The sequence below is a fragment of the Orbicella franksi genome, chromosome 3, assembly GCF_964199315.1.
Source record: "Orbicella franksi chromosome 3, jaOrbFran1.1, whole genome shotgun sequence".
Classification (NCBI taxonomy): Eukaryota; Metazoa; Cnidaria; class Anthozoa; order Scleractinia; family Merulinidae; genus Orbicella; species Orbicella franksi.
Window position 1 is genome coordinate 28,886,299 of NC_138147.1, and position 23,462 is coordinate 28,909,760.

A 23,462-nucleotide genomic window follows, 5' to 3' on the forward strand; every position below is an offset into this window, starting at 1 on the left:
CAGGAAGATGATGGAAGCAACTACTTCGCCTATACTGGCGGGCAAGTGAGTGCAGCTGATCTTGATAAATTCCAATTATTGTGTTAGAGTAGCTGTCATTGAGTCCTGGTTCAACTTTTTATCCATAGCACCTTCTAGTTGTGCATTGTGAAAAATGTTGCCATTATGCTAAGATTTGTTGAGCAAATTCAAAGTTAACTGTCCTCTAGTACTGTACAAACTGTACAGTTGTTAATGTGATCCCAGGCCCGAGCCACCTAGGCTCTTTTCATTTTCATTGTTTTTGTCACTGTTGTTGTGGATTGGTTGTACACATTTAATATGTAAAAGACTTATACTATTGTACTTCTACAATGTACATGGTTATATCTGTTTCTGTACTTGTGACAATTTTTAACGGTACCTATCACAATCGCGGTGTTGCAGTAGAGGCCAGTTTTGTGCCACAATGTTACTTTTCTTGGCTGCTATCTGTTTCATTGTAAGTCAGCTCTGTTATTGTAGAACTTAATTTCCAGGTACTTTTACTTCACTTTCTTTTAACACTTTTTTTTGTCTTCATACTAAACATTTTTCCTCAATAACTGATATATACAACTTACAAGTATCTACCACAATCCTTTTAAAAAGTGCACCCGGGTTCTAAACTGTGTTGTTTATAACTACATGTACAGAAGGTTTCATGATTTTTAATTGTTTCTATAAATTACACTTGCTGGGAGCTTGCTCTATAAATATAGAGTATCAGGCTTAAGATAGATATCATGCACTTGAATTAATTTCATGGACTGCCGATGTACACAAAGGAGTGTTTGATTCATGACTAAAAGTGCTTGTGAATGAAAATACCTAAAGAGCTTAAAATCCCTGTTTTATAGCTATTTAAGTGAGCTTTGTATTAAGAAAACTATGCCAGCATTTCAAATAATGTGATTTCCATTAAAATGTTTCCCAATGGAGTTCAAAGCAGCCTTTTTTGGAATTCTTTATATTATATCCCAGCCCAATGGGCAGACATGTACATGTATGTCAAGTCAAAGTTCAATTATCACACAAGTTAATGTCAGGCAAACTGAAGACCTGAAATAATTACACGAGAATGATGTACATGAGGAACCTAAACTTTATTGATTGATTTTAATGTACATGTAAATGTAAGATGTAATGTAATCATTCAGCAATTAAATCATACCCATAGGACTATACAATAGAGTCCTAAAGTGATGACGTCACAAAAATAAAATTTTTGAAATTATGGGATATGATATCATATTCTTACAGAGGATCCTAAAAGATGCTCTCATCCCAAAAATTAGCTTTGAATTGCAATTCCCGATAGAGATATAAGGGATCAAAGTTTGATAGCATCCCATACAAACCCTTCAAAATTTGTTTCAGTTCCTTCAGTTTAGAACTGACTCAAAATTAGAGAGATTTATATGGGGCAGTACCAAATTTTCATCCTTTATATTTCGGCTGGGAATTACAATTAAGAGGTAATTTTTGGTAAGGACCCTTTTTTAAGGACGCTCTATTCGAAAATGGCGCCAAATCCCATAATTTCTCAAATTTTTTCTTTTTTGACATCACACTTTAGGACTCTATAAAGTACTGTAGATGTACACTGTACTTCCTATCCAAATATATTTGCTTGAAATAGCTCACAGAACCAAGGTCCGATCAAACAGAGGAAAACACAAGTCAAGTGATTGTCATTGCTGTTTAGTGCCAAGGATGATCTGTTATTTTTTACCAACAAGATTGTTGTGAAAGAAAATACTTCACCTTTGTGACTCCCATTCATCTGTTGGATACAGATGGATGCATGCAGACTTCTCAGTTTAGATGGATGTAATTTATACTGGAAGGTTCTTTGAATTTACTCTACAATGTAGTCAGAATGACAAAATATTGCTTTAAAAATTGGTAACTTGGGAATCAACTTAATACACTCTTTGCTGTTTGAGATTCTAGATTCTAAGTTGCCACTAGAAACGTAAAATCCAGAAAATTCTAGATGATCACACATAAACCTTTACTTCAGTATAAATGTGACCTGTTGTTTAATACATACATTTGGTGTACACATTACCATTAGATAATTTTTCTCTGTAGAAATCCTTTCACTCTAGCTGCTTTAATATTCTTCCATTAAGCATAAAATGTAGGTAAGCCTTGCTGTCTATTAACCTTTCTAACCCACCCAATCTGTATTATATATTTAGGAAATAGAAAACGTGTACCATATTTCTATCAAGTTTTAGTATAAATCTACTAGTGTTCTATCACAAATGCCGTTCTCTGATTGGCTATGCTACTCACTATCTGTTCTGTGATAGATGTTGAGTAGCGTAGTTCAGTGAGCCCTTGTTAACAAAATGATGGCCACTTCTTGGTGTTTTCGAAGTGTCTGGTGAAAGAGGATCTACATAAATTTTGAATGACTAGTAGATTTATTCTAAAGCAATTAGATTATAAATTTGCTCTTGCTTTCTATGCGTGATAGTTGACGAGGGCGCATATACGATAGAAATCTTGAGCTCATAATCTAATTGTTTAATAGAAACACAAATGGAAGTTTGAGAGAGCAAGAAATGTCGTGGGAACATGAGCTGACAGGTGAGCATTTCCATGGCTTTTTTGAGTTCTCCCTAACTTCCATGAGTGTTTCTATAACTCGATAGAAACACAGCTGAGAACTTGTGTTCCATTTCTTTTAGAAAATTCTGCAACCCGAAGAAAATGTACAGTGGAACCCTGTTAATACGACCACCTTCGGGCCATGGAAAATTGGTTGCATTAACAGGTGGTTGTATTAAAGGGGTTCTTTAAATAATAAAATGACTGTCTGAGCTTATTTTGGGACCAGAATAAAGTGGCCATAATAACGAGGTGGTCGTATTAATGGGGTGGTTGTAAGGCGGGGTTCCACTGTATTATTTAATTTCCTTTGCTCACACCATCGTTACATGTATGTCTACAGTTTGCGCTAGTTCGGTGTTTCTGTCAAGTTATTGCATGTACATGTATCAGGGCTCAAAATAACAGCCGGTCAACAGACAATATCGGGCCAAAATGGTAATTAGACGGGCCAAGAACTTCGCTCACCGGTCATGTTGACCTGTCACATCATTTTGAGACAGTCATGTTGTTCATTCTTGAATAAACAATCAAATCCTCAACTGTTATTATTTTTAATCTCTTTTTTATTATGATCTCTCACATGAAAACATATATCGACGGGTATCTGTTCAAATGGCTGGGGTTATCTGTTCAGAAAAATATTGAGCCGTTCGAACAACTGCTGTTGTCTGTTTGAAAAAAATTTCATCTGTTAGGACGGCAGAGGTTTTCAATTCAGAATTCAAAACTATTCAGCCTTTTGAACAGCAGAGGTTTCCTGTACGGCAAAGGGAATCCGCTCAAATTCAGCTTTTCATGATGCCTTAGATTTGCCTGACTGTCACACTTTTGTCACAGAGCACCTCTCATTGTTGGCATATATTTCAAAGGTATTGCTTTACAGATGTCAAGATATTTGTCATTTCTTTCACTTTCACTGCACAAAAATCAACAAACAAGACGCCAAAACAAAACTTTTCGCTCGATTGTCAAGTTGTTTCCAACTTAGACACTATGGGACTGTGGGACATCAAAACACACATTTTGTAATCTGCTTCATTTCTGTCCAGCCATAAATGTAACGTTGAGCACGAACCCAGTATCTTATATTTAGAACCAACTGATAAGTTACTGTTACCAAACGAACGAAATAATTATGTACCAACAAAAAAGCCAAAGGCCTTATCAGTAGATATCTGTATCTGTGAAGTTATTTTGTTCGTGAATGAAATTTGAGACACTCTCAACTCGTTGCTTAGCCACTATCAGTGGTAAAATCTACCGAATGATGGTCATTAGTTCTTTGTGAACGAAAACTCTCTCTAATATGACTACAACAAAGTTTAGACTTTTTTATGGCTTACACTTAAGAATATCATTAAGAAACTTCCCAACAGTTGTCGTGTAACTGTAGCTGTATTCGTAGTAATGCAATGATTTGTTTTGCATTTGCATGGGTGAGAATTGAGGAAACAGAAACTTCTTCTTTGGCTATATTTGTTTACCCAGTTGTAACTGAAGCCCAAAATTAGGATTTCAAAAAAAGGATTTCAGCCCAAAATTGGTTTCATTTACGTTTTGATGGACATAAATACTTTGTAGAATATCAAAACAACAGCTCATGGAATTCAATATACTGATCGAAAAATTTGAAGTTTCATCAAATATGCATCCGTTCAATGCTTTTTCTTTGGCAGGTGACAGGAATTCCACTGGCACCGTTCCACTTCATTGAGCTGCTGAGCCCTGTCATGGTTATCTTTGGTTAGGTTCTAAGCTTTTCTTTGTATCAAGCCAATCTTTAAACAGTCTAGCAATGACTGGAACAAACAAATTATATTTGTGGGTTTAATTAGGCCAGCATTACTTAAATTTTTTCTTAATATCTTGACCGGTCAGAAACGAGGCGTTGGCAAGCTGAAATTACTTTGGCCAGTCAACATGATCGGCCACCATCTGAAAATTATTTTGAGTCCTGATGTATAGTCTAGTAAACATTATTTTAAACAAAGCATTGCAGTGTTTACTCATGGTAACTGCAGAAGTAACCAAGGAGAAGTGTTATTTTTTCAGAACAGTATAGCAGTTACACTTGGAATATTCTGCCTTGCCCCTCCCCCGTAAACTCCAGCAAGGTGCATTGTAAACTAAAGAAATGCTACAAGTAGTAATTATTAATCTAATTGTTGTCTTGAAAAGGAAAAAAAATGTATTATACAGGTCAGTTGCCATTAATTAGTACAATTACTGCATTCTTTGCAGCATCTTGAATGAATCCATCCCTAAAGATGAGGCTGATCAACTCCTTCAAGACCTGTTTCATGAAATGAGTATGTACAAATACCTTTGTGTAACCCACACACTGGCACCAATGGAAGTATTAAGCAATTTTAAGAACTATGCATTATAAAATTTATATCCTTAAGGCAGTATTCTCCACTATTATCATGGTTCTCAAGATTGTGAAGCTGATGTTTTAAGCATTGGCCCTTTGACTAAGGAAATGAAGGACTTTCATCCGCTTCACAAACTCGTTTTGGTGGTTAATTTACCTTTAATATCAACTTCAAGATGATAAATAACTTTAATAGAAGTATTTCACTTGCCTGCTGACACAGCTCAATAAGAAACTAAATACCTGTAGTCAGACTTTTCTTTACTTCCTGTTGGTGTCAATCTTTTATTACTTATTTAATACTTGTACATTGGTACTAACAGTATAATATATTACATGCACTTACACAGTCCCTCTCCCTGGCAAGAACTCTCTGACTTAAACTGTACTTGTAATGTGATCCACACTTAAGTATGTACATTAATGTAGAGTATTATCCGTTTGGTCTAAATTTAATGTGGTTTGATTTTACAGATGAGGAAGGTCTTGATGAAATCAGATTTGCCGCCTACCGGACTGCAGCAAAGCTGCTTTTCATCCAGAACAAAACAAACTGTAAGTTATTAAAGATACAATGTGTCTTTCAGTCACTGATTGGTGGAGGTAACGTCTACTTCCTGAAAACTTCAGGGGTAGGTGGATCCATACCACCATGTAAATGAAGTGTCGAATTAAAAAGAAAAGTGAAATAAGTGAAGCGTGGTCAGGACAGTAGCCCATAAATCCCGAGCTTATCCCACTTCCTGTGGCGAAAAGTGACTAGGAGTATAAATTTTTGCTCTCCCTGGATTGAATGTTGTTCCATTCCAGGGTTACCTCCAACATGACCTTTGCCAGTACCTATTTATAATACATTTGCTACACCTGGGTTGAGAGAGGCACTGTGAGAGTAAAGCATTTTGCACGGGAACAAAACATAATGACCCTGACCAGGGCTCAAACCCTGACCATTTGATCTGGAGACCGACATACTAACCATTAACCATGGCCACCGCATCTCCACAAATGAAATTTCACAATTTTTAAATTAAATTACAGCTAACCATAAACTCTCATTAACATTTGTTTTTCATGTATAGTGCATTTGGTTGATGTCTACAACATGATTGAAGCATTTCGAGAAAATGGCCTCAACACTCTTGATCACAACACTGAGCTCCATGAAACAAGGCTTGAAGCAATTGTTTCCAGCATTTTCTATGCTTTGAACAAAAGGCTTCCCACAACAAGCTACATTGATGTAGAACGGTCCATAAGTCTGGTGACAAACTGGCTTTTATATGCATTTGACAGGTAAGAATTTAAATAATATGTGAGTTAAAAAAGTTTGAATTGACACAGTACATTATTTTAAATACCAAAAGCAAAGATTTGCACTGCTTCAGTGGTCTCAAAATCTTACTAAAATACTGTAAGCAAGGAACTGAGGGCCTGTGTACAAGAAAGACCCACATGTATTTTTAACCAGCCTGAAGATGGATTGTGTCTCATTCCATGCTAACAGTGACGTGCATGAGAAGAATCATTTTAGAACTGGGAACACCAATTTGCATTGGATTCAGTGCTTGAAAAAAGTGCTCTCTGGTTTTCCGGGTTAGGTAGATTTTCCTGCTGGGCAAGTAACTTTACAATCTCACTTGCTGGATGGGCAAGGGCTCAGGCACTAAACTGTCTAAGACTAGCCCAGGGCAAGCAAAATTTGAGAACTGCTAGTCCAAAAGGCAAGCTGGGATATCAGCTTTAGTAGCTTTGCTGTCTGAAAAATTTGTTTGTTATCTCCCAATCGCTATTTAGATTACAGGGTAATATAATTGGATGGAAATATTTTGTTTATACAATGCAATTTATGATGCTGTTTTTTTTTGTTTTTGTTTTCAGTGATGCCATAGGTAGGATTAGGGTTCTGTCAGTGAAGACTGCTCTTTCCACACTCTGTGCTGGACGTCTGGTAGATAAATTGAGATGTAAGTACCTTTTTTGACTAAATCAGCTTATTCAAGGTGTGTGTGTTCTGAAAAATCAAGTGATGTTTGTTATGTTCAGGTTGTATTTGTTTATAACTGCAAGAAATACATGTACGGTACTGCCCAGGGTTGTCATTAAGTTAGTTTTAGACACCTGTAGCCTAATGATCTTCACACTCGTAACAAACTTACCTTACTTTTTGGGTGAATTGTATCAGCTATAGGCAAGTTCACATGTAACATATCACCCATCAAACATACTCAGCTGTAGTAGGTGTTATGTGTTGTAGCCCTTATTGACAGCTGTGCAGCCTGCATTTTTGGTTGGATTGAGTTAGCTAGAAGGCAATGATAAGTTGTTAATGGTTTTAGTGTGGCTGGGAGATGTGGCATTTAATATTTAGCTCTTATTAACCGAGTGGAAAGTCTGTATGGGAGAATCTTGACTGAGGTTGTGAGTACAGACCAAACGCAGTGAGCTCTGTGCACATGACCAAGGTCAAGATTCTCCCATACATACCGACTAAGCTTTGTTAATAAGATGTTTATTATATGGGAAATAAGCAAAATTCAATTTGTTTTATGCAACTGGTTTGTACTAGCTGACATTTTGCTTCCAAACGGCAATGATCTGAACTTAAATCTGCCAAAGTTTGCTCGTCCTGTTTCCTTTTTTTTTCTGATCAGGCTTTTTGGCACTTCTACTAACATTTTAAGAAGAAAATAGTCAATATTTTTGTATTATAGTTGCAACTTTTTCACCGCAAAATGTAATCAGTCTAGATGCCGGTCTAGATTGGAAAATCTAGACTGGGGTCATTATTGATTTCAGCCAATCAAATTCGTGAATTCTGTAGTTCCCAGTCCTTGTGAGACAGCCATATAATAACTGGAATTAGTATCACCCAACTAGTGGACTAATGCAAATCCTGCATTTTGATTGGCTATGCTACTAGGGGACTATTAGTAAAGTCCTCGAGTAGCGAAATTGGCGCCATTGAGCGTGACGCTTTCTTTCGTATTATTCCCAAATAAATATTTCTTCAACTTGCATTTGCTAACTTTATTATTACCTTTTCTGTCCGACTAGTTGGGTTATACTAAAACAATTAGACCCTTCGCCCTCAAGGGCCACGGGTCAATAGCTATTGACCCATAGCCCGCAAGGGCTACGGGTCTAATTGTTAAATATCACTGAAAGCACAGCAACATTGTTAATACATATATCCTTTTGACTTTGATGCATAATTGTAAGTCTCATTGTTTTGTGTTGTTTCCCAGACCATTTCTCTCAAATAGAAGATGACAATGGACTGTTGAACTTTCCCAAGTTTGAAGCTTATCTCAGAGAATTACTTCAGGTTTGTCTTTCCTTTCAACTTGATGATAATTTTATGTAACGAGAAAAAATGGCAACACCTAGGTAAACTCTATGTAAAGAAACCAATTTATTTGATGTAAGCGCTTTGCTGTTTGTTGGTAACACTTGACCTAGAGCTATTTGTGTGTGCAGCTTGTGAACACAAGCCTGGTACCGCTGGTTCCCATTTTTCTCGTGATGAAGAGAGGCATAGTGGCTTATGCAGCCTTTGATGTATTTTAAATTACTCATTTCAGCTACCAGCAGCTGTCGGTGAGGCCCCGACGTTTGGTTTCTCTGAAGAGATGGCAAATAAGTTCTTCAAGCCAGATGGGGTAAGAATAGTGACATGTATCAGTATGGTGTGAATCTTTTTCACATCTGAATGCATTGTAAACACTTGATATTTAGTCAAGTGTCTAGAGCATCCAACTAATCATAAGTATTTTTTTTTTTTGGTCCCTTATTAGCCATGGAAGAGGAATGAAACCCTGCTTCTAAATTTCCTTGAATTTGTCATGGGCAGTGATGCTCCTCACTGTTATGTTTGGCTGGGAACCATGCAGAAAATGGCTAACGCTGCAAAATGTAAGTATTCAGTACTGCTCAGAAGTACATGTAAGTTAACACCCCTTGTCTCTTTTCTCTCGAGATGAGAGTCTCATCCCATGAGATAGGAGTCTTGTCTCCAGAGACGAGGTCTTGTCTCGTGAGAACCAGTAGAACGTACGTTTTGGAATAAGTTACAAGTGGTTTGCTTGGGAGAAAGCAATAAATTTCTCACGACGCAGTGAACTTCTCTGTAGTGTAACTTCAAGAGGACTTGCTTTTTCAGCCTCATTATTGTCATTAAAATAATAAAAAAATGTGTCAGTTACTGTAGCTTAAAATAAAACTGTTTGAGCGATCTGTGTCCATGATTAAAATTTAAAAGAAGGAGTAGCTTAGAAGCTTCTTCTTTTGTAGTGAAACTATTGACTTTGACTTGTGTTCCTATTTTCAGGTGAACATCAAATTCCCTGTCAGATATGCAAGACCAAGCCTATGGTTGGGTTTAGGTAAAATAATGTTTCCTATTTTCAGATCTCTGTCAAAGTAGGAAATGCAGCCTGTGTCACCAACAGTCGCCTCTCCCTGAAAAGAAAAAGTCGGAGAGAGGAGGAGGGTGACTGTAACATAGGCTTTAGGAAATGTATCAAAATGTGAGATCATTGTTAAGTAAAATATGCCAAACAATGTTGTCACTTTGAAGTTTTTTGGTTGGTTCAATCTTGGTTCCAGATCTCCATACTGGTCAGCATACATGTACAGTTGGCTCCACATTCTTAACTTTTCAGTAGTGGGAAACAGCAGGAAAAGTCAGCACATTGTATTTGTTCACAGGCCGGGATCTTGGCAAAGCTGCTCTTGAACCTGTAAATAAATGTGGATTGTTACTGCTAGTTCTGTTCCTTGGTTGTGCAAACGTACCCTCCAGGGATGCCTATATGTCAACAAACGTACAGTTTCTAATTTCTTTTGACAGTGGCTATAACACTTACGCATGTAATTTAAATTCGTTGATTCCCATAATTATACGTGTAGTGAATTTGGTTTTAATAGGCTGAACCAACTTACAAACATTCTCTCGTTGTTTTTAAGGTACAAGTGTCTTCTTTGTTACAATTATACTCTATGTCAGGTACGTTTCATTTGCTTTGTAACAGCCTCAACCCTGCAGCTCCGCTTTCACACGTGTGTTACGTGTTCTCTACCGCCCAAAAAATGCCAGAGGTATTTTCTTGTATGCGTCAGGTCACGTGAACAACTGGCCCCACGTTTAAACCTGAGGCCAGTCGTTCAAGAACTGGATTTCCCCTTTGCGGACTGGTGGATAGTGGTTAATCCGGTGGGGAGGGTTTATCCATACTTTGAGCACCCAGGGTTTGAGTTGTAGTAAAATAAAGGCTGATCAATAGTTTAACTTTACAGGATTGCTTTTGGAGGGGTAAAGCGTCACAAGGACATAAAAATGATCACGATGTTCGAGAATACTCCACTTGGGTGAGTTGACTTAACTTACAAGAGGTTGTACTTGTACAGTCTAGGAGATTTTTGTGGCAAATTATTTTGTTTTGGTAGTGGGCGGGTCGGGGGGGGGGGGGAGGGCTTATATTTCGCTGGCCATATGTGAAAAATCAGCTTCAAGAAAGAGTCTTCTTCATTAGGGGATAAGCATAAGCAACATACATGTACACAGACCCACTGTAGCATCTCTTGTTTCCTAACAAGGTGCTAATAGACCAATTTTGATATATTAAAATTCAGCCTAGCACAATAGACCTCAGTACGAGGCTCTGGGGAATAAATACAGAGTTTGTGGGGTTTATTCCCCAGAGCCTCGTTCTGAGGTCTATTGTGTCAGGCTGAATTTTAATATATCGAAATTGGTCTATTGTCAACATCATTATTCTTACTATGCTCGTATGCCAGTGAAAACCAGCCTTCAGAAGTCAAGTTAACAAATTGACGTGAGTTTTTCATGCGTCTGTCCTGTTATTGATCAGGAATTACATCATAACATTGTCAAAGTAGCTGTGGATCCACGAAGCGATAGCCGAGTGGATCCGCAGACTATTGACAATGAAAATTAGCCAATGAGCGCGCGAGAATTTCTGCAGTTATCGTAAAAGGCTATACATGTTCATGTATAAACAGGCTAAGAAAAAAACAAGTGAACAAACGAGCTGTTGAAATGCTCATGTTTACTAAGGCAGTTGTTTATTTGATCTATGCATGTTCTGTGTGTGGTCGCTGCTTTATTCCAAGTTTCTTTCACTGATTAGTTTAACTTACCATGTTTTTCATGCGCGCACTTAATTAATCTTTCACTAAAATAGTGTTTTAGTTAAGTTGAACGGAGTTTATAAGTTCAACAAAAATGATCCATATCAATCAATTCTAAGTTCGAACGTTAACGTTATTTGGTGGTATGGGGGAGAAAACGTTGGTGGTCCTGTTTGTCGGCAACTTGTATTTAGAAATGTTTTGTTCCGCCGTTGCGAGACAAGTAGCTCGAGACGTTGCTTAGCAACACCCTCTGAAGTGAACATGTCTCGCTACAGTACGTTTTCGCTGCAGTAAATGTTGTGAAAAGTAGAGCTTGATTCTACTTTATGCAGCGCTTGCTGCAACAAAAACATTGCAAACGGGTTCATTTGAAGGGATGTTACATTACATGTAGGAAATTTTGTTTATTTTATGTTGCGACAAAACTGTGAGAAAAGTTACAGATAAATTCTCTTATCGGCACTTTTAGTATTTGTTTTTGTCGCAATCTCGTAACTGGTATTTGCTTTGTCTTTATTTATGTGCATGTAGAATGCTGGTGAGAGAGGGAGCTCTTTCCGAAGTAAGTTTCTCTGCGGAGGTGGAAGAAAGAAACGCCCTTCGCTGCCAGACTTCCCGAAAGAGCCAGAGCCTAGCAAGACGCTGGATGTCACCAACATTGTGTAAGTATTGGCAATTCTCTGTAACTGTAGAACACTAGTCTGTCCCCAGACCCACTATTTTGTTTTGAGTTCGTCGAGATGGCAAGCTTAGCGAAATATTAACTCGACGCGTGGGATGTACGCGCTGAAACGCAAGAGGGAGCGGGGCTTGGGTGAGAAAGTGAACTTCTGTTGACAGACTGGCAGAACACCGACAAAGATATTCTTAGCCTGTGTCACAGCCGCCCCTCCCGAAAGAAAAAAATCGGCGAGACGGTCTCTCCGATTATTTCTTTCGGGGAGGGCTGCAGTAACATCGGCTAAGATACTCTCAACACTTGTTTTTATTTCATAACAACCCAATGGTAAAGGGAACTCGCCTGAGAATTTAATTCTTGTGTTAAGATCGACCACACACTGAGTAAACACGCTATTGACGTTAAGTTGGTATCCTCTTTGCAGTTGATAAGATGAATCAATCGCTGGTTTAGATACCTTATCAATTGATGCTGATTTTTTTTTTTTTTTTCTCGAGAGAGAGATGTCAATCAATAAAACTCGGAAAAGATTTCAGAGTTCTCCCAGCTCAGCGACTGAGCTACAGTAGGCTCTTGGGAGCCAGCCGACATTAACTTAACATCGTCTGAAAAACAGTGCGCTGTTTTGAGAAAATAAATAATTTCTAACGTTTCAAATCCGTTTTGAACAATCTTCTTCCGTCTGACACAACCGTCTGTCGAAAACTCCGCTTCCAAATCACATCTTATTCATTTCTATCCTCTCTCCTTATTTAGCTTCGCGTACAATTTTCTTCGCTGTTCACCGTACGTTTGTTATGGTGCTACAACCGGCTGCAACAGAGTTGAGAAATCTTTCCGAAATTTCGTTCTTCCGAGGAAAACATGCCCTTGAAAAAAATAAACGGATAATTCCCCCGCCCCCTGTCCCACATTCCCCTCACAGTGATGTTGCTTCTAAGTTTGGATGTTAACCCGAGGTTCAGAGAACAACGATACGAATTGTTGGGTAAAATGCCTAAAATGACCGGGCCCTCTTAAGTATCTTAAGACAATTCTTTGTACATCATTTCAGATGAGTGAATTTGATGTTTAATTAACAAATTTGTCTGCTTCAGTACGTGAGTTTTTTTTTTCCTTTGTTTGGGCCAGGGGACGAGAATGAAAGATTTTTTTGCAAGATCTGACTGTTCAAGATATCATATCTGCTTTGCTTGATTAACCAAATTAAAACCCGCTTTTCCCCGAAAGACACACGCCGATATTTTTCTAGTTTGATCGTCGATTATTTTTTGTTACAGTCTGGTGAATTCTGCATTTCCGTGATTGGGCAAAATGTCGTAAATAATTAATCTTGATCTGACAGTGATTTGAACGAAAAAAACAGTCATAAATGATTCATATCAACTTGATATAACGTTATTATTCAGTGTCCTCTGTTACATTGCATAGTACCATAATACTCGGATTCCACAAGGCCGGAGTTGTTTTTCTGTTGTTTGAAATGGGTTTCACAGCGTACAAATGGGTTTATAGCCTGGTTCGTTTCCGCTGCAACCAGTTTTTTGCGATAAATGACGAATAATTACCAAAGATGAATTCTTGCGGTAGTAGCTCCAGCGGAAGCAGTTCAAGTAGCAAGATTTCAAGTGCTAGTAGTTCTAGCAAGACCAGTTCTTCGAATTGTACCAGTTCTACGAGTTCTACCAGTTCTACGGCAGCCAGCAGTGGGAGTAGCAGTAGTAGTAGTAGTGGTAGCAGTGATTCACATTCGGAAAAGCGGCTTTTTATAACGTTAAAACCCAACGCTAACCAGACGTGCTACATTTTCACCCGTCCTTTGAGAGTTCGCGTTAAAGGTGCTGCTTCAACGTAAGTGAACAGTTTTAATTGAAAATTATTATTATATTCTCTCGCTTTCCTACAAGAGATGCCTTTGTCTGGCCTGTATGTTGCTTTTGGGTACGAAACGTTTGTTTTCAAAGCGGTTTGCTTTCGTGCCGAAGTTGGCCGCGTTTGATTATGAGTGCCATGTCTTGTTCGTTATGTTATTTACAAGCTTTTTTTGAAATTACGTATTCATCAGAACAACTTTGTGCACACTCAGTTCGGTGAAATATAAAACGATTTCTTTTCCAAGTAGACAATGGTCGAGAACATGTTTCTGAATGCCTTACGTGGCAAAACAGCGGTTTTAACTGAAAACAGAATTTACCACTTTCCGTTTTATGCAATTTATTTCCTATTTATAAACACAAACCAAAATACAATTTATTAGCAATTGTTTTGCCTTCAAGCGATACTTTCGCGGCTTTTCTGTTGTTTCGTTTAATGTTGTTGTTTATTTTCTATTTTGTCTGAAGGCATATGATTACAACGTATTTGTCTGGTCATTGTAACGCTTTCGTCTTTGTGGACGTTACAAACATCACCCGACATAATGACACATACAGAAGTTAGGCTATTCGTTTCTCTTCTTCTATGTTTCTGTAAATTGTTGTGTTTTTGTAAACCGATGTTTTGTAATCCTTGCTCAAGTAACACTTTCTGTGAAGTTGCTTTTTTCTTAGTGACTTGATTGATGACGTAACAGACTGCAGTGTTTTTCCCTTAGCCAGTCAGATTTGGCATCCAAACCAGTTGAGATTGGCGTAGGTGATTTTCCTTGGCGCGTTTTATCTGCTGGCCCCGTCAATTGTTGTTATGGCAATAGTCCAGTTCTTTTTACTCGAGCTTGGTGTCAATCATTTTGTATGCCAGAGCATTTTGCAGATAAACAAACAAAAACCTGAAGTAAATAAAGCCTACTGTGTGAAATAAGTTTCTCTCCAGCTTTGACAATTTACAGAATTTTATAGAAGCTTGAATTTTGCCACTTAATGATATATTGACGTCTACATTGTTTTCAAAAAATATATATCTTATTCAACATTGTACTTGTTCATCTATATTATATTTGACACAACTAACACCGAAATTTAAGTCATGGTGTCTTCAAGTTTGCCACTCGAAAATTGTCGATTGTCTGTTGTTGCAAACAGAGATCACGTGTGATACGTGATACTTGGTGATGCGTGACACGTGGTGATGTGTGAACGTGGTGATGCGTGATGGCTTCAGAGCTGCAGGGTGGTTACATCTGACATACTGGGTTAGAGCTGGTACATGGCACCTCCATTATAACGCGAAGTTCTAACTTGCAAAAAGATACATGGCAGCTCCTAAGTTACATTTAACGAAGCCCAATGTAAAGAGCCTTCCACAAACCTCCCTTAGTAACAAAACTCTCGTGTTAAGGAATTTCTGATAAAACAAAAACCCTATAAACTGAACCCAAGTCTTGGACGAAACTTATGATAGTGTAAAATAATATAAATTTTCTTTACGTTGCAGAAGTCTAACCCCTCGGACATTCTTTTGGTTTTCTCTTCTAAATACTCATTTCCTTTTATGTTTGCAGACCTCCGTTACCTTCAGATCTGTCCGGACCCAATCAGTATGTGGATTACGTCTCTAATCCCACTTCTCCCGAGTCAGTGGAGTCCTCCGTCGCCTCATCAAACCCGACCAAAATGGTAGAGGACTTGGACGGAAGGTGAGCAAAATGCTGTTGGTTTTTGTCAAGTCAGGGGTAGGATGAGAATGGAAATCCTGTGTCTGACAAGAGTTTTCTTAACAAACCGTCAAATTCCGACAGGTCCGACATTGACAACGACGCTGATTCGGCCCTCAATGTAGTACACGCCTTAGCTTTCCGCTAAAGTGGCAACCGGCCGAAAGTTGTTATTCTCCGAAAGAAGCGGCAAGAAAAATGAAATCCGAAAGTGACGATGGTCGTTAGTTTCATGCCAATCTTTTTGACGAACATGCGATATGACATATTCCGGTGTGCCTTTAGAACCTTCGGAAACGTGTTGGAAATTTTTTCATCAAGATTGGCTTTTAAGTGGATCTTGTATAACGGACTGACTTTAGCCTACAACGGGGTCTTCATAATCTGGATGTTGAAATTAGAGGGGGCAGAGAGGGATAGTTGTCGACGGTTGAAGTGTTTGGTTTTTTGACCATTGATACATTGAATCCATTGAACCATTACTTTGACATTGAACAGTTCTCATTTAACGGACGTTTAGTTGAAAAAAAGTCCCTCATTTGCTGGTTAAAATCTACAGAAGCAAACGCTCATTTCCGAGAGTGGTTTTCAAATAAATCACTGCCTTAAAATTGAAATCATGGCAAATGCAATCAGCGCGGCTACCTGTGTTGCAATGAACTAATCACAGCACTTGAGCTTAAAGACGGTAACCGTTTCCAAGCGCGGAAAAAATTGGTGAAACTGGAACAGAGTTAGATTCAGCTTACAGCTGATTGGCCAAGTAAGCCTTTTCTCTGATTGGCTTGAGCTCGTTGCACAAGCGCGTGCTCTTATTATAGCAAGCGAAAAATCAAAAGCAAACAACCGCTTGAACTGCTTAGAAAGCCATTGATTCACTAGCGGCACTATATATATTGAAACCACAAAAAGAGCGACTGTCGGAAGTTAATATGAAAATGCATATTGCGAAATGATCATTTGATATTTCACATTTTACATAATTTTTAAAAGAGAAAAGAAATCTTCCGGCCAAGTGAACAGTAAAACGATAATTGAGCGATGTTTTGTCGTTTCTTTTTCCTTCTAATTTAGCGTGAGAGGTTCGCTTCATTTCCTCCATATGGAAATCAAGGACGGCGGATGTGATTCTTTAAAATTTATGAAACGTCTAATTTCATTCATGGCTGTGAGCAATGGGAATTGAGCGACATCTCTGACATGTGTGAAGATCAAAACAATCAAGATTCCAAGAGCGTTTAAGTGAAACGGAGAAATTTGTTCCGTGTGAAAAACACTTGAGAGCATCTGGTTCGAAACATGTAGTTTTGTTGTACAAGTAATCGAGAATATTGTTACAAAAACTGTTCTTTGTTTTAAATTCTTCTGATGTGATTCAACAAAAACTGTGTTAGAGTTGCTGGCTTGTTTTCGTTGTGGCTTGTAATCATTTACGATCGTGAATTTCATCAGATATCTTCGCAGACTTGCGTCTGCGTCGAACACTAATATTGTAGTTCATTATTCAGTGCTAGGTTGTTCTCATTTAGCTATACATGGGAAAAAAGATTTCCCACACACCTTGCAGACATGAATTTATCGTTTTATTGTATGGCGGCGCAGATTCCCCGTGGCGATAATTGGCATAATCTTTTCGATGACAGGCCTCGACCAATGAAACGAACAATGTGTGTTTTCTTTAAGTGAGTGAATTTATTTCTCTTTTCTTGAAAAACTCATTATGGATATGTAGATATGTTTTATTAGCACCTGATCGCCAACGATACTAAGTACACCCAAACACACTCTCGCCTTGAGTAAGTCAAAGAAGCTGAGAGGACAAAGTCTATCGGGTTCAATTCGTCGTGCACGATACAGAGATTTATCAGTATGCCAAACGGTAGCTCCATTCCCAGTTGTCTTGAGCACGCTTTTTTGTTGTCTAATTCCAGAATGGATGATGAGCATAAGCTGATATCAAGATATGCGGCTAGGTAAGTTAATAAAACCCGTGTTTCATGACTGGGTAGAACGCTAAGTGAGGTTTATGAAAACCCATATTTTTGCCCTTTAGCATGTAGTGGGTTGGGTCTTGAGGATGCCTGAGTATCTGCCGGTGAATAACTGCCGTATTCTTTCAGTGAAGCGCGATCAGGAAGATATCACTGCAGTAGGTTCATATATATGGTTATAAGATCTCCAATTTATCTTGCTTTGTGGCTTTGTTTTCTTATTTTCTACCTTTTCTTGCACAGTACTTGTATACCACGGTCGCCTTGCTTTCAAAAACCCTTTCAGTTGATCTTTCTGTTTGCTTCCTCTTCGAACAAGGTTTTGTATACTGAAATTCTTTTTTCTCACCTTACATCAATGCGGATTAATTTCCAAGCTTCGAATTAACAGATTTTTGTCGAGCTTTTTCAGGGCAGGCCTGAAATAATTAATCTTCATCGCTTTTGTCGGACACTTTCTTAATGCTAGGTTCTAGAATGTGTTTGTATTTTAGGAATATTTTTAAGCTGGGAGGGTTTGTTTTTTACTTCGTCTCTTTGTGAATTAATATCTTCTTTTTCCCTTTTCACCCAATCTCGCTTTGTGAAATTATTTTGTCTTGTTTTGATGTACGATGAAATTCTCATAATTGATATTGAAAGAAATGTGTGAATTGCTAGGAGAATTGATATCTGAAGCTTGATGTTGAGGTGTGTGTTAAATAAGCGCATTTTTTAATCTAGGCGAAATCGCACCGACTGAGGCCAATTGTTGTGTTTTTCGCTAGGAAAGCATATTGCGCGCTTTCCGTAATTTTAATACATCAATTTCCTTCAAGAAAGGAAATAAAACGTTTGCATGTTTTTGCATGATTTTCTCAATAAAATAAACGACGCACTTCACAATGCTACAAATTATTTTCACATCGATGTGAAGTTGGTCGCGTCGCGCCATGGTGATTTCGGAATGATTCAGTGTTAATGAAAAAGAGGTAATTTCTCTAATGTAATCTCAACCAACCACAGATTTCGATTTGAATACACCGTCTCTTCGCTAATGAACTTTTGAAAACGAATAAAACTAAAACACATCATTTGGGATCATGATTTTACTTTCAATAGTGGCTTGCTCATTAAGTCATGACTCGAATTTGTTGACTCGACGGGTATATTTTGACTGCTGTGTGTAGATTTTTTCCTCATCAATTACGGACATCCTCAAGAATCAAACCGCCAATGTTTTTTTGGTTACATTCCGTGGTTTTTGCGTTAAACTGCAGCTGGGAAATTCCCGTACCTCGCGGCTTCATGTGCGTTTTTCTCGCAGTCTTTACTTTACCCATGCAGCGAAAGCGCCAAAATAATATTACTTTATCCGCAGCTTTTCTTAATAAATGTAATTTTCCCACCTGGCGCTTGAATCAGGAAAAAAAAAAAAAGTCTCTCTTAGTGTCGCCGGCTCTAATTTATTGCTTTTATGCAGCGTTCTGTTCTTTACTTATCTAACCATATGTCTTTATCTTTTTGTATTTTGCTCACAAATGAACAGGCTTGCGGCGAATTCGGTAAGTATGCAATAATCCTGTGTAGTCATAATTTGCTGATAAAAAAAGTAAAGAAAAGAAAAGAAAATTCTCTCTATCTTTTCACGAACAGTAGAAGTCGATTTGCTGTAGATAAAGCACACATCAATTTGATAATTTCTCAGGTGCTGATTGTGTGAATAGAAAACCTTAATTAAATTTAGAAATCTTTTTATGTGTAGTTTTATTACACTTGTCAATGTGATTATTCAGAAAACGCTGACTGTGTAAATAGTGCTCTTTATTAAATTTAGAAATTTTAATATTTTGCTTTTACTATCCGTTTGAACCCAAAATTACCAACGGGCTTTGCCTCACAGAAACTGAAACTGAGAATAAAGATCAAATAGCCAAAGAATACTATCCTGATCAAACAGCAATTTCTCTGAACTAGCAGTGAAAGAGGTGTTTAAAACCCGAAAGGAGAATTGAAAGCGGCATCCTGAATACGTTTCCGCTGTGGTTATCGATATTTGGTCTTTTTGTCACAAATCAAACTTTCATCTCCCAAGTTACGTTATTAATTTTTGGGTAATTTAATTACTGTAAAATATTAAGTGACTGGCAAGAAGGCATTTTGCCGATAATTCCTTAATAAATGAATCAAGACTAGATGTCAAGGGGATTCTTTCATACGAGTTAATACGCACGGTGTACAAGAGATGAAACGCGTTCCAAACAGATTGGTGCCACCTTCAGAGCGGTTTTCACTTGAGTGTCGAAAAGTAATTGGTTTTGCATCAACTACGCTTCACGATTGGCTTAAAAAACTCGCGCCACTTTTTCATCCAATCACAAGTAAAACCAAAACCAATCGTGACTCGCTCGCACTCGTTTTCCCGCGCTTTTCGTCAGCTACATGCAATTACTTTGAGTTTTGGTTGTTTCACGTGGTTGTCTGTGTGCTTTGTGATTGGCCTGTATACACCTAAGTTTCAAAATGTAGATTCCTCCTACAGGTCTTTAAGCATTTCGTATTGCGTTGGTTGGAAGAACTTGGTAACTAATCATGGCAATTTCTTTGCTTTTAGCGCCAGAAACCTGCTAATAAGGTGAGCAAGTCACCGAGTCAGTCGAGCATTGACGCCAACAGGGAACAGAGAGAGCTGATGCAGACTCTCCAAAACAAAAACAGGTGCCTGTCTATCTTGAATCTGTTTAGGACACATAGGGGTGCACCATTTGACTTTCAAGGGGACGGGATGGGGGGGGGGGGGGGGGGGATTTTGAAAAAAAAAAAAAAAAAATCCTGCAAGCATACTTGTCCAAAAAAAAAAAATTGCATGCACACGACACCTGCCGAAAAATAGAAACATTCACGCACGCTCAGTGAGCCGAAAAAAGCAGGTTGCGCGGAGAAAAAAGTATTATGCATACACAGGTCGCGAGAAAAAAAATTAGGTTTAAATGGTTAAAAGGAAGTTCATGCCTATACCTAGTAACCCCCCTCCCTCAAAAGTTTAATTGCACACCCCTGAGTTTCGTATCCCTGGGAATGCAAAACCTCTCTGGTATATTCAAAGCCCATGGTATCCTATGGCAGTCGTCTATGGCCCATATTTAGGCTTATAGTAAGGGTTATGTACGCATTACGAACCTATGAAATGATAGAAGCGCTTCATCATGGCAAGCATGGTCCTAAACTTTAGGCATAAGGAAAGTTAACCAACAAAGCTACAACGCTACAAAGCCATCAACGTAGTAATCGAGCAACCAACGTTTCTGGCAAAGTTCACACGGGTAAATGAAACCACTCGTTTTGCGACTCGGAAAAAATGGTCAAAATACCGCTCTCGCCTAAAAAAATTGTCGTTGTTGTTCAACAGGCTTCTTCTGAAAGAAATTCGACGCCTGCGCGATGAACATGAGGAGACATCGAGGTCAGCGGCTCAGATCGCTCAAAACCCTCAACTACTGGCCGAACTCAAGTTGCTAAGGCAACGAAAAGATGAATTAGAATTGCGCATGTCTGCACTGCAAGAGAGTCGTCGAGAACTGATGGTACAGCTGGAAGGACTCATGAACCTGCTCAAAGTAAGTTGCGCTTGTATTAACTGCTCGAGATAGGACCGTTTCCGTAAATGTATATTTAAGACGTTAAGTCAGGCAAGTGTCCTATTAAATTGTGATTATGTCACGTACATGGGGTGAAGTATCTTCTACAAGTTGTTTAACACTTCAGGGGATGCACAAGACATGCTAAAAAGGCTTATAATGCTCTGGGCACCTTTTGTTCTCTTGGATAGTTTAGAGATTGCAATGAAATGAACATTGTCGAGTCTCAGGTTTTCTTCAGTTACAAGTTTTCATTGCTTAAGATGTCTGCCGGTGACCTGATCACGTTGAGTTCACTTTTAAAGGTGACTTCTTTTCAAAACCTTCTTGGAAGTATTTCTGTTTTCTTAAGAGTTTAATTTATTGATTTACGTCATGTTTAAAGCACACACACGGTTTCGTTGAAACGATCACTTCCGAGCATTGTTTAGGCTAGTGTTGTATTGGAATAGCCGTGTCTGTATTCCGCTCCGAAAGACCTCGCCGCCGCTATTTGGCCTCTCACGTGACGCAGCTCTCCAGAAACGTTGCGTGATGATCGAAGTCATGACGGTGAATGATTCCATAGAACACGTCGTCACATAAGCATTGAGAACTGTCCGGCAATACAAGAGTCAGCTCCGTCAGTTTTCAGTCAGTTTCGGAGAATTCGTTGGTCAATATTGCATTCTTTACTAAACCGCATCTGCCGATCAAGAATCGGACTCCAAAGCCATCTCAGAAAATGTTTAAGGAAATGTACAATTACTAACACACGCTAAAATTATGGACTAGATTGTCCGATAATGCCAATACAATATACATACTAACTCACTTGATGTTCATCCTTATCACTTGTCCACGTGATGTGTGATATTGTGTTGAGAATTAACAGGTAAATCAGCCTAAGGAGTTTTGACCAAAGCGTGTTCGCTTATTCACCTTTCGGAAGCACTTCGTTTTGGTCTTAGTGCGTAGTTGTTGGCATTCTCAAAATCGTTCAGTTATTGTTCGTGTGGATTGTTATGATGGAAATCATTTAGTGTCTGCGTATGTCGGCAGCTGCTGTTACGGGTGATCTAGATCGTGCGGGTTTTGCGGAAAACTTACACTGTCCGTTGGCATTCGGGATGCACACCTTTGCTGGTGCATTTAGAGTGTCATTGCCTTTTTGAATAATCACGCTTTTTATTGGCTTGCAAAGTGGTCACGCTTTTTGGCCGCTTTCGGAATGGTCACGCTTTTTTATTGCTTATGGGATAGTCACGCTTTCCTGTGATGTGCAGTATAGTCACGCTCTCTGCGGGCTTGTGGCAATTGTTGGATAGTCACGCGATTCATTTGGTGTTGGGACAGTCGCGCTTTTTTAAACTTGGAAAGTATTATCGTTGAATTGTCACGCTTTTACTCGGCTCGCTGAATAGTCACGCGTTTCACTGGACGTTGTTGTAAGGGGATGGTAAAAAATATCTTTATAACATCCGTGAAAAAGGCCAAAAAATTGTCTTCACAGCATCAGGAAAAATGGCAAGGAAAAACGTGGCTTGACTTGAAACAGAAAAGACGAACCAAACGAATGCTATTGAACCTTGTGAGACAGTGAATAATTTGAACACTACAATGTAATGGGTGTCAATATATTTATTGGTCAATTGAATTAATTAAAATGATTTATTCCATTACTATGAAAAGGAGGTATTTAAAGTTACATGTACATGTTGTCAAAAACGAGGAAATGGAAGAATTTCTCAAACTTGGTAACTTTTGGAGAGATCAGGAGCCAGATTTACGGAGCTCTCTTGGGGCAAGATGTATCCTAAGCATTGTTTAAACACAATTTTTGAGCCTTTTGTTAGGGAACTATTCTTAGATGCATCTGATCTCAGGAGGGCTTCGTAATTCAGACTCGTGGCTTGCTTTGTTAACTATAAGGCCTAGTTCACACCAGCGAGATAACGACGGGGGTTGGGGTGGGTGGGGGGAGGGTTGGGGTGGATATCTAAGTGTGTCGTTTTGCTTCCTTGTTAATCCAGGTGACTGTTTTCGGTGTGGGTTTGTACTTTTACTTGTACAAACCACACCAAGATATCGAAAATCTTGTTAATACTGTAAACGGAGACTGAACAAAGTGGATTAACGAAATACACCTTATAAAGGCAGTTATTTGCCATACCCAAATCACAGTTGCTTTGTTTTGGCTAGATTTGGAAGGGAAGATTTGAAGCAAGAAAGTAAAACAGTATTTGTCTTGGTTGTGTTGTGTTCCTACGTTTGCATCCAGCCTACTGCTTTTGTTTTACTTTTATTTCTAGTTAAAAGTCAGAAACACTTTGAAACATTTTACTTAAAATTGGCGAAACGTTGAGAGAAATATCTGCAAAATTTGTACAGCTCATGCTTTTGTTTTTATTAATCCACTTTGTTCTGTCTCTTG

The 23,462-nt window shown here is 38.5% G+C and overlaps 3 protein-coding genes across 7 annotated transcripts in view; 2 read left to right on the plus strand and 1 right to left on the minus strand.

The window, feature by feature from the left end:
* LOC145481893 (uncharacterized) overlaps positions 1-23,462 on the minus strand; it is a 287,663-nt gene that overhangs the window by 256,409 nt on the left and 7,792 nt on the right. The window lies entirely within an intron of this gene.
* LOC145481889 (lactadherin-like) overlaps positions 1-23,462 on the plus strand; it is a 490,145-nt gene that overhangs the window by 10,533 nt on the left and 456,150 nt on the right. The gene's annotated exons all lie outside the window — the stretch shown is intronic.
* The window catches only part of LOC145481845 (dystrobrevin alpha-like), a 37,122-nt gene that overhangs the window by 1,803 nt on the left and 11,857 nt on the right, over positions 1-23,462 (plus strand). For 3 of the 5 annotated variants that reach the window (XM_081460399.1, XM_081460403.1, XM_081460400.1), the window contains exons 2-18: positions 4-45; positions 4,885-4,952; positions 5,492-5,572; positions 6,097-6,310; positions 6,896-6,981; positions 8,263-8,342; positions 8,599-8,676; positions 8,812-8,929; positions 9,345-9,399; positions 9,983-10,022; positions 10,313-10,384; positions 11,702-11,832; positions 15,289-15,423; positions 17,373-17,414; positions 18,961-18,976; positions 20,026-20,129; positions 20,821-21,028. In XM_081460399.1, coding sequence (XP_081316525.1) covers positions 4-45; positions 4,885-4,952; positions 5,492-5,572; positions 6,097-6,310; positions 6,896-6,981; positions 8,263-8,342; positions 8,599-8,676; positions 8,812-8,929; positions 9,345-9,399; positions 9,983-10,022; positions 10,313-10,384; positions 11,702-11,832; positions 15,289-15,423; positions 17,373-17,414; positions 18,961-18,976; positions 20,026-20,129; positions 20,821-21,028 — 1,570 coding nt within the window. Of the gene's footprint in view, positions 1-3; positions 46-3,933; positions 4,387-4,884; positions 4,953-5,491; positions 5,573-6,096; positions 6,311-6,895; positions 6,982-8,262; positions 8,343-8,598; positions 8,677-8,811; positions 8,930-9,344; positions 9,400-9,982; positions 10,023-10,312; positions 10,385-11,701; positions 11,833-15,288; positions 15,424-17,372; positions 17,415-18,960; positions 18,977-20,025; positions 20,130-20,820; positions 21,029-22,541; positions 23,460-23,462 lie in introns of those variants that run through there. The other 2 variants (XM_081460402.1, XM_081460401.1) reach the window with 2 other exon arrangements.